This window comes from Centrocercus urophasianus, unplaced genomic scaffold (assembly GCF_019232065.1).
Source record: "Centrocercus urophasianus isolate 14NV4802_14NV808 unplaced genomic scaffold, USGS_Curo_1.0 seq_12, whole genome shotgun sequence".
Classification (NCBI taxonomy): Eukaryota; Metazoa; Chordata; class Aves; order Galliformes; family Phasianidae; genus Centrocercus; species Centrocercus urophasianus.
The window spans coordinates 16,639,044-16,650,110 of record NW_024884364.1 but is presented as its reverse complement, the minus strand read 5'-3'; the positions used below and the strand labels follow the sequence as shown (position 1 = coordinate 16,650,110).

General features: G+C 41.9%; 1 protein-coding gene across 4 annotated transcripts in view; it reads right to left on the bottom strand.

Moving 5' to 3' along the window:
- LOC122156126 (cell surface glycoprotein CD200 receptor 1-B-like) overlaps positions 1-9,235 on the bottom strand; it is an 11,406-nt gene extending 2,171 nt beyond the window's left edge. Inside the window, exons 1-8 of one of the 4 annotated variants that reach the window (XM_042810644.1) lie at positions 9,123-9,235; positions 8,376-8,546; positions 6,913-7,030; positions 5,740-5,827; positions 3,899-4,207; positions 2,393-2,641; positions 1,424-1,525; positions 30-76 (exon numbers count right to left, since the gene is read on the bottom strand). In XM_042810644.1, coding sequence (XP_042666578.1) covers positions 30-76; positions 1,424-1,525; positions 2,393-2,641; positions 3,899-4,207; positions 5,740-5,806 — 774 coding nt within the window. In that variant the 5' untranslated portion in view covers positions 5,807-5,827; positions 6,913-7,030; positions 8,376-8,546; positions 9,123-9,235. The other 3 variants (XM_042810643.1, XM_042810646.1, XM_042810645.1) reach the window with 3 other exon arrangements.
- Positions 9,236-11,067: the final 1,832 nt, after the last annotated feature.

Here is an 11,067-nt window from a genome sequence, read left to right as displayed (position 1 = left end):
AGAAAAAAGCAAAAAAAAACAAAGCTCACCACAGTCTGTACTGGTGACTGATGTGCCTTCTTCTGTAGCCGGGAAGCTGGAAGATGTATACCAGGAAATCAAAATGGTTTCTTGGAACAAGGTACACAGCTGCTAGATCCGGAGTTCTTCTCTAGCTGCCCTTCTCTAGCGGCTGAAGGACTTCTTTTTTAAAATGCTTTCACTGGTTAGGTTCTCACCTTTTATGTTCTGCCCCTGAATGTGAATCGTTTTATTTTCCCCTTTGCTGAAACATTTGGTTTCCCTGGGAAACATGGTTGAATTGACTCAGTTAGGTGTGCTTTTCTGAAGGGAAATACTGGGCCAAGAACCCACCTGAGTGCATTTTCTCCTCTCCTTGCCTGCCCCAAAGGAGCTCTTCACTGTGTAACAGTGACATGCTTCTGCCAGAGTGCTGTAAACACCTGTCAGTGCCTCCACTACTGACAGCAGCTGCCCTTCTGTTTTCTTCTCCTGCCTTTTCTGCTCTTTCTGTCTCCACTCATACTCTCTCTTGCCAACACCATCACTTCATCTGTTTAAACCTGATTTACTAATTACATCTGCAATCTAATATTCTCTATGTTGGGGGGAGGGGTGGAAATCTGAGCAACAGTGAGCATAAGGAAGAAACCTAGGAAAGCAGTAAAGGCAGAACATTTATTGCAATGGAGAGGAATAGGGCATTCAGGTGCTCTACAGATCCCCTCTATTTACAGTTCACACCCTTCTGAGTTGCCTCCTCCCAGTGCTTCATACCCTCCTCTTCCAAAAACATCCTTGCTTTCAGTTTCTTTCTTTCAACCCTCAACCCACAGCCATCTCAAGAGTGGGAAAGCTTCACATGAGCTCTCGTTATCAACTTATTCAGCATGAGCTGACACAATGCCAATGAAATCTACACAGACTGAGAAACTATCAGTGTACCACAGGGAAACATACATCTGACCTATTCTTACACTTGCTCAAGGGAAAAATTAGAATTGCCAGGATAGAGGGAGGATTGCTTGTGACCTGCCATTAGGACTAATGCTTAAACTAGTCTTTAAACTCCTCAGTCTTATGTGTAGAATTTTATGTTGGTAAATTCAGAATGATCAAAATAATTAAAAAAAAAACTCAAAACCCACCCTACTCATAGCGAGTATTCTTCTCTCCCTGAATAACTCCTTGCCTCATATGTAATACATTAACAGTATAATAACAATGACTCTTACAAAACTCCAGGCTTGTTTTAAAATTCCATCCCTCCATTTATTATTTCCAAAGGGTCAGTACACCATATATCAACAATTTCCTCAATTCTTGCCCCCCAACCCACTCTCAGCCATAAGATACATATCTTAGTACCTGCACTTAGCCTGCAATGGAATGTAAAACATTTCAAGCTCATCAAATGACTTACCCCTGCACCTTAAAATCAAACATAATGTCACTCCGACACCACAGACAACAGCAAGACTTGCAGGCAGTCCAATCTGGAGATACTGGAGCCTGGAGGAATCATCTGGGGGGGAAAAAGAAAACCAGTTACAGAGCTAGATGTCAGTACCCACTGACTACTTGATGATGGTATCTAACTTAATAAGAAAAGAAAAATCGTGCTCTACCCCCATAACTTCAATGAGAGACAGATGGGATGTCTAGGTGCCAATCCACAAAAGGGACTGTTTTGCTCATCCAGTGTGTACAAACATACTTCCATTTTCAACCCATACACTTTCATAGCTTCCCTTTGTACAAATGATACTAAAAGTGCATCAGCAGAACTGATCAGACATCCCTCCAGAATTTTGTAATTAGTGACTGGTCTGTGTTAATTTCCATCCTTCATGCCCCTGCTATTTTGGTGATACAAGCGCTATCTAGATTTTCTTACAAATTTTGATGGCAGAAACATATCAAGTCCAGCATAGCCAGTTTAACCTTTACTACCTTTGTCTCTGGGAAAGTTTGCTCAAGAGTAACACACAGCCACTCTCCACTTTATCCAGCTCATCAGCTCAAGGGGTCCAAAAATTCAGCTCAAGGGGTCTAAAGTTTCACATCAAAAACAAATCACAGTTACTGCAGAGAGAACTTCTCTGTCATCACTAATTAAACAAGGAACACTGAAAGAGAATAAGGAGCTCTTGTAACTTAAAATGGAGATCCAAGTAAGCTCCCACTGGAAACTTCCTCATACCATGCTGTGAAACATTTGGTTTCAGCTGACTAACTCTGAATTACTAATTTTTCTATCAACATGCACAAGAACTTTGGCATTTCACCACTAAACAATCTGCCAAGCCCTGGCATTCAGTGGAAACAGCTGCAAAGAAAACCACAGTCACAAGAGAGCGATGTAGAACAATTACAGATCGATGTTCTTTACCTGACAGATCTAGGGAGAGAGACTGGTTCACAGCTGGGTGGGTAACCAGGCAGGTGACATTAGGATGTGTGCTGCTGACCCAACTTATGTAGCTGACCTTGGTCACTGTTCCATTGAGGTGGTGGACATCTTTCTCAACACTGTGATTACTTGCAGGGATCCAGAAGATTTTGGCAGCTGGTTTTCCAGCAATAGCTTGGCAAACAGCCTCTCCGTTCTTGTCAGAGGTCAGAGACAATGTAGGAGGGACTGCAGAAGAAGTAAATAGACTACAGTCATTATTCCAGAGGGTCTCTAACTGAGAAACAAAAACAGTACTATTTTTTATTTTTTGGGTGGCCAACTTAAGATATTTTAAAATAATTCAGAATATTAACAGCAATCATCTTTAAGGGAAAAACACACTAAAGTCCAAGGTAAATATCTCTAAAAATTGGTAGCTGCACTTAGAGTTGTGGTTTCCTCATGTTTTCCAAAGGATGACCATAACTGTAACAGAAAATGGGATGTTGGATAGGGCTGGATTAAATGAAGATTTAAAAGTATAGCAGTGCATATACTGAACAAAACACTGTAGCTTGCTGAAGCTTCAAGCTAAGAAATTCATAGTATGAATAGAAAGGAGGAAATGGAGAAATACTATTCTGCCTAAAGCCTAACAATTTATGTTCTGCATTTGACAAAACAGATTCTGCAAGAAAGAAAAAACAAAAAAAACAAACTAGTATCAAGGGACAAATATTAACAGTAGCAAATTACTGATTTGCAGAATAACTTTCCCATAAGCCTTTCGAGTATTACTAAAAATCAACTATGATGATCAGAACAAAAAATCCTGTCATAAATAAAATGTTTCTTGCAATTTAAGGAAAGCTAGAGATGATCTACGCGTCTCAGGAAGATTGCCTGATGCATTGCTTTTGTTTCCTAATACTTTCTCTTCCTGCCTTGGTTGAAAATAGCCTAAAATCATTTTTATTTTAGTGATGCAGTTCTACAACTTTCAATGCTTCTGGAAGAGTTAAATATTTCCAGATAATGTCCTGAAACTCATGCTTCCTTCCTATTTGGTCCTTATCCAAACAAAGTACACAATGTGTGCACTGTGAAATTTGGTTCAGCTTTAAGTAGCAATATTTATTTAATATCCTCTATTTGCACTAACTTAACCAACAGTGTGCACTCCTGTTCATGTGAACATTCACACACCATTCAAATTCCATTTTACATCCAAAGTACTATATTAGAATCTATCCAGACTGTTCATCTGGAGCATCTGAAAACAGTCCCTGATCATGAGGCAGAAACAAAAAAAAACACCACAAATAACAGCTGATTATTTCTTATTAAAACAGCCCTATGTCTTCATATGGCTCCTTGCCCTCTCCAGTCATACTAAATCAAGTCTCATCTTTATCTTCAATCAAAAATCAATTTGGTCCTTTAACAACATCTCAAATCTGTTTTATGTCCACACAACAATGAAAAAGTGCAGGTGCATCTTACCTATGACAGTCAGAGAAAAGAGAAAAAGAAAATTCCCCTCACTGCTGACAATTTCACAGGTGTAATTTCCCTCGTCATTCAGGTTCACGGGGTAAATACGTAGAGCTAGGTCGTGATTGGGTGAGTATTTCCACATCATCCTCTCACTGCAGTTTAACATTCTTGACTCATTGAGATCCCTTCTATAAGCTAAAAAGCAAGAAGTGCTGGATTTCATCTTCCACGTCACCATTAGCAAAGACAGCTCGGAGATTGATGGGCAATTCAACACAGCCTCATGACCAGCCTCCACATTCACGCTTCTATAAGCTACGTGGGAAAAAAAGAAATAGAGAAAGAAAAAATTAAATATTAAATATGATCCTTAAGCTTTCATCAATATCCAGCTCTTGGCTTCACCATACTTACAATTTCGACTTTCTTACTGTACTGGCAGCCTTGGGAATGCATTGCTCTCACAGAAACTCATAAGTAGTATTCAGTTTCCAGGTCCTGCTTCCTTCTATCACTGTCTTTGAGATCTCGAAATGCAGTGGAAATGATGCCTTTCCACTGTATGCAATGTGCGTTGGTGAGCTACAGTTCTCCATTTCTTTTGGCAATAGATTCCTACCACTTTAATATGGACATTGAAAAACTGATGGGGAGCCCAAGATTCACCCTTAAAGTAAAGGAAACTACCTTTTCTAAGGAAAAAGAAAAAAAAAAAAAGAATCATAGAACAGCTCAGGTGGAAAGGGACCTCAAGGACCATCAAGTTCCAACCAGTTTGCCACATGTGGGGCTGCTAACCTCCCCATTTAACACTAGACCAGGCTGCCCAGGGCCCCATCCAACCTGACCTTGAACACCTCCAGGGACGGGCATCCACAACCTTTCTGGGCAGCCTGTTCCAGCACCTCACCACTCTCTCTTTAAAGAACATCCACCTGATATCCAACCTAAATCTTCCCTCCTTCAACTTGAAACCAGTTTCCCTTGTCCTGCCATTATTTACCCTTGTAAAGAATTGACTCCCCTCATTTATAGGCTCCCTTTAGGTACTGATAGGCTGCAATGAGGTCACCCCTCAGTCTGTCTTCGTAGGGGAGGTGCTCCAACCTTCTGATAATCTTTGTGGCTGTCATCTGGACATTCTCCAACAGCTCCTTATCTTTTTTTATTGGAGGCCCCAGACCTGGCTGCAGTACTTCAGATGGGGCCCCGCAAGAGCAGAATAGAGAGGAAATCACCTCCCTGTCCCTGCTGGCCAAGAGCAGAATAGAGAGGAAATCACCTCCCTGTCCCTGCTGGCCACCCCTCTTCTGATGGAGCCCAGGATTCCATTCGCTTTCTGAGCTGCAAGAGCACACTGCTGGCTCATTTTAACTTCTTCATCCACCAGGACCACCAGGTCCTTCTCTGAGATAAGGTGCACCAATTACAGTGTAAGAAAATCCTGGGATAGCAGGGGAACCGGAGCTGGGACCTATAATCCTTATAGGTCCCTTCCAATTCAGGATACTCTATGAACATATACCAATAAGAAGGATAAGATCCAAGATCATCTGGCATAGTATTTGATGGAGCATATGTGATATGGGTATATATCTGTTTTTTTTCTGCCAGAAACCATAGCTCTGCTGATGTTTTCTCATCTGAACAAGAGATGAATCTTCAGATTATTTGTGTTGAATCCTTATCAGAAATAATATTCTATGCCATTCTGCAAAGCACAGGATTATTTTGTCAGCTGATGTGATATCATTCTTCATACTGGTGAACAGTAAAATTTCAGTGTACCCGTGAGTCAGCAATACAGAGTATCAAACAGTGATGAGCGCAGCTTGAATCTTCCTTACCTGACCCTCCAATCAGTTGGATCATCAAGAAAAGGATTGCAGCCTGAACTGCCCATGTCTGAATCATCTTCAGCAAAAGGAATCAGCACTGCAGTAAAAGAAGGCAAAGGAAATGGTGGGTAGTCACAAGCTGTAATGCAAGTCCCTTCAAAAAAAACGGGAAGAAAAGCCTTTTTTTCTTTGAAAACAGAAGTTGTAAGAAGGACCCATGTCAAGTATCATTCTTACTCTAAAAGGAAGAAAGCAAAAAATGCTTGGGAAACAAAAAGGATTTCTGTTTACAAACCAGTTTTAAAAACCCAAGATCTCATTTTCCCATCATCTCCAGTCACCCACGACTCACGAGCAGCTAGCTCGCCAGCTAGCACAGATCGCTACAGACCTCTTACTGCTGCTTCACAGATTTACCTGCAGAAGATGAAGAAAAGACTTTGCAAGAGCAAAGATGTGTGCATCAAACTCTTTTTGAAAAAATCAAGGTAACAGCATTTATGGGAAAACTCAGGACCTAGACTTGGCTATTTGAAGGAAGTAACCCAGAGAAATGATTTAAATCTTTGCCCTGCTTTTAGTTTCTCAAAGGGTAACTCCATTTCTGCAGTAGAAGTGAAAGCTCTACTGTCCTTTTGTGAGAGATCACAAACATGAGCTTGTTTCCTGCTTTTAGAGACAGAGAAATGAGGAAGCATTTTATTAACTAACATGACTCCATAATTATGTATACTTTTCAACAAACCATATCTTACAAATTGCTAGCTTCTTTTTGGCAAAAGGGCTGTTGCTTGAGCACAGACCTGATGAGAAACATTGCTGGTACTTTCCTACAGTCAGTTAATCATACATAAATAAACCCAAATTTTTCTGGCATACTTGTACTGAAAAATGTGGCTATGCATTCCCACAGTCAAAATATCATGCTTTTCTACTCAGATCTCAACACCTACAGCCCTACTACAGCTCCCCCTGGCTCGGTCACAGCAAAGGATTCCCAGCCACTGCATTGCTGTAACCCCATCACGGAGTGACAAAGCAGAGGTCTCACTGTGTGCCTGTTTTTATAACACTGCAGTAGCCATACCCTAGCTGGGGTTACTGTCAAAATCTGCAGCCACAGTTTTGTCTCAAAGCTCCTTCCCACATTCCCATGAAGTTATCTGATTTTCCAGCACTCACCTCTGCATTTCCTCAAGCTCTTCTTGGTCCTTTCATTGTTCTCTCCTTCATACCACCATCTGCATCACTTTAATCTCCCACACGCAGCTAGAGATAACTGGAAAATGGTGTTGCCATCCTATGGGAAATACTGATATGTTGTTCTCATTCCTAAATCAAACACCAATACACACCAAGCTAGCAAGTATCTTTCTAACACAGTTGATTTAAAAACATCATACGTGTTGCAACAGGACCTTCCTTTTGGGTTATTTATGGTCATGCTCTGTTCACACTCGTTGTGCCCATATTAATACAAGGATGTTTCATTGAAGATACCGAGGGGAGGAAGGACACATGTACATGTCCTTCTATGCATGTAAAAATATATCAAGTAAGGAAGAAAAAAAACAATAGAATACTGCCACACTTACGGAACTGAAAAAGAAGCAATAGTGCTACATTTGTGATCTGAGTGCAAGAGGCAACAATACTCAGTGCAACTTATACACGATGCAAGATGTATGCACGTTCTCACAGCAGCTTGATAGGTTTTCTGCACAATTCTAACAAAACACCAATGTATCTGGATGAAAACTTTTATTGCAGCCTGAAAATGCTGATGCTAGCACATTGATCAGTATTCTACAACCAACATGCAGGTAATGGGTAATGTAAGTCTTATATTCCCAAACTCTCAAATTTCATTTTTACTCACTTTAAATCTTTGCCCCAAATGACATAATTTTTGTGTTTTGTGTCATTCAGTATCAATGAAAAAGTTGCTTTTTTCTATAATTTAGATAAATTATGCATGCAAAAGTAGCTTTCAATGAAAAAGCTTGTTGTTTTTTTTTTTCTTAAAAACAACAGCAAAAGATTATTTTTGGCCAAAAATACGCACTGAATTAGACCCAATTTGGAAATTGTTTTTCTGCCTCTTTAAAAAAAAAAAAAATGTTCTCTGCAATGTTTATCAGCAAATTCAATGTTCACCGAAGTTGATGGATCCATAAATATTCATATACAGCATATTGTGATACTGGAACTTGTCCCAGAGAGCTATCATTTTTTAAAACGCATACAAGTCATGTATACTGAGCTTATTTGCTCAAAAGAACAGACATCAATGATTAAAAATGGGGCCTTACGGAAAGAATAGAGAATATCACTTCGCTTAAATATTCATGTATGAAACACTGAATTTAGATTGTAATTTTTAAGGTTCACAGTCCTCAACTGCTTACGCCTCTGAGCAAGAAGTAAATCTCAAAGTGGAGCCCCAGAAGGAGAAACCCAGCACAGCTGAATTCAATTCATTTATAAAAGCAGCAAATGAATGTCTGTAGATTGTCTTGTGTCATTTCCTTTGATGGAATTAAAATGCCCCAACAACTGCATTAAAACAAATTAAAGTTTTAGCTCAGCCTCGATGGTGGTGTCTGAAATGAGACCCCGCAATGCATGCATCACTCTCCCATTACCCTCCACACTGCAGCTGGGAATGGCACTGCTCACGCTCGATTGCCTCTCATGAATGCTGAGGGGAAGGAAGTCGCTCAGTATCAGCCTGGAGAAGGGACATCCAGCTCCAGGAACACAGAAGGTAAAAGGCAGCCACGGCAGCACACTCTGGTCCTTGGATAATCTTAGTCCTGGGGGGCAGAAACGAGATGTTAGCACAGGGGTTTGGCCCAGTTGGGATCCTGGTCCCAGTTCCCACGCACCAGGGAACAGCACTGGAACATCTGTAGCTCCCTTCTGGTTGTCCTCACGAGAACTGAGAATTCAGAAGTGGCTCAGCTCAGGACAATTTGTCCCAGATAGTCCCTGTTTTCTTTGCACTGCTCACAAATTTCTTTCTGTTGATGCTCCCAAGGTTATAGCATGCAGCTGATTTGTCTCGCAGACAGACAGAGCTCCTTGCCCTCCTGTGACAGCTCAGTGAAAAGAAACCATCTGGTGGTGCATTCCCCCAGAAGAGGATGTGACACAGTTAGAGCTAGGGAAATACCGCATTCAGACACGAGGAACAAAACGCAGCCTCTGATTGCATTATACTGTGCATCAAATACAGGATGCAAGCCCTGAGCTATGTAAAATGACAGTTAAAGTGGGTTAACAAAAGCCAAGTCCAACATAAGGAAAATATATTTAACACAAAGCGAAGAAAGAAAAGGCGCTGCTCACAAAGAATCGATGAGAGCAATGCGTCAGTCGTCACCACAAACCTTTGTAAATGTCACATGGCCATTGCCATGATTAACAGGAAAATATGACGCTGCTTGCAGTGGAATCACATTTTAAAGTGTAGTGAAGATCTTCAGAAGCCTGTTACTTCCTCTGGGCAAGGGAGGGGAGGAAGGGATGGTACAAAGAGGAACCAGTTGCGTGTAGCTACGAGCTGCACCACAATGAGTCAAAAGGCAGAAGCCAGCCAACGCTGTCTGACGTGGGAGGTACACAGAGAGCCCCAGGTCAGCCTCCACCCTTAGCTGTCCTGTGTGGCCTCAGCGCCTCTGTAAGATGACATATCTCCTGATAACACACTGCAATAAAAGCAGAGCAGTTCAGATAACAGTCTCAGAGTCTCCCTTTTCTCCTCCATGTTTTCACAGCAGCCCTCAGACATTGCAGCTGTAGCAGTTACCTGGGGAGAGGAAGCAGCAGTGGTGCCCGTATGTCTGCATTTTCTACGTATCTTAGCCACAAGCTATTTTCATGCAGCCTATTTTCTGCATAGGAAGTTTTGCAGAAAGTCTAAGAGTGGTCTGCAGCCCCCTCAGGGGACAGACTCTGTTCAGCTGGTGTCTCCAGCTGCTCCCAGGCTATGATGCATCCTTCAAGTTCCTCAGATTAAAATGAAGTCATAAAATACAGGAAACCTTTGAATGCTCTGGAAAGAAGACAAATCCCATAGAATTTTAGAACTGTTTGAGTTGGATGGGACCTCTAAAAGTCATCTAGTCCAACATCCCTGCAATGATTACATACAGCAACATCAAGTGCCCATTCAGCCTGACCTTGGGACGAGGCGTCCACCACCTCTCTGGGCAGCCTGTTACAGTGCCTCATCACTCTTAACGTAAAAAACTTCTTCCTTATGTCCAGTCTAAACCTCCTTTCTTTTAGTTTGAAACCATCTTATCTTGTTCTATCTCCACAGACCTTGCTAAAGAGTCTGTACTCTTCCTTCTTACAGAACCCCTTCAGATACTGAAAAGTTGCTCTCAGGTCTCCCCAGAACCTTTTCTTCTCCAAGCTGAACAGTCCCAGCTCTCTCAGCCTGTCCTTACAGGGGAAGTGTTCCTTGGATCCTTTTTGTGGCCCTCCTCTGGACATACTCCAACAGGTCTATGTCGCTCCTGTGTTGAAGACTCCACATCTGGATGCATCACTCCAGGTGAGGTCTCACCTGAGCAGGGTAGAAGGGCAGGGGCAGGTCCACCTCCACTGACCTGCTGGCCACACTTCTTCTGGTGCAGCGCAGTTGGCTTTCTGGGCTGCAAGGGCCATTACTGGCTCACGTCCAGCTTCCCATCCACCTGCATCCCCAGGTCCTTTTAGGCAGGGCTATGCTCAATCCTTTCATCCCTCAGCTTCTTCTGATAGTGGGGGGTATGTGAAGAGGAGTGGAAAGAGCTCTTCATTCTCAGAAACTGAGATGTATTTAGAGGTTAGGGGAGGTTGCATCCTTTCTCTGTCCTTAGCTGCACTCCATAACTACCTGCTGCTGGCCACTGCAAGTGGCACCGGGTAGATGAACCTCTGGTTTGACCTCATAGCCTTCTAGTGTTTTTATTCTCTGAAGGATTACCTAACACTGAAAATGCACCCATATGAAGCCCTCTCCTAGCACAGCAAAAGTTTGTTAGTACGGTTAGAGAATGGAGGAACTTCACCTTCTGCTCAAACTCATTTGTCTCATACTTGCTGGCAAGTGAAAGTCATAGATGGTTGCCAGCTACAAAATTCAGCCCACCCAGTTCATGAGCCAGCCTCATTCAGTTCCAAATAAGCAAAACTGTATAAACTTTCTCTATAAACTGGGGAATAGAGGGTAGATGGTTTCCTGAAAGGGAGAGAATTGCTTAATAGAAGGAGCTGTCAAAAGAGTTATTAAGTGTTTCTACTGAAATAAAAAATTACTGTTTTCTGACAACTTATATATGAAGG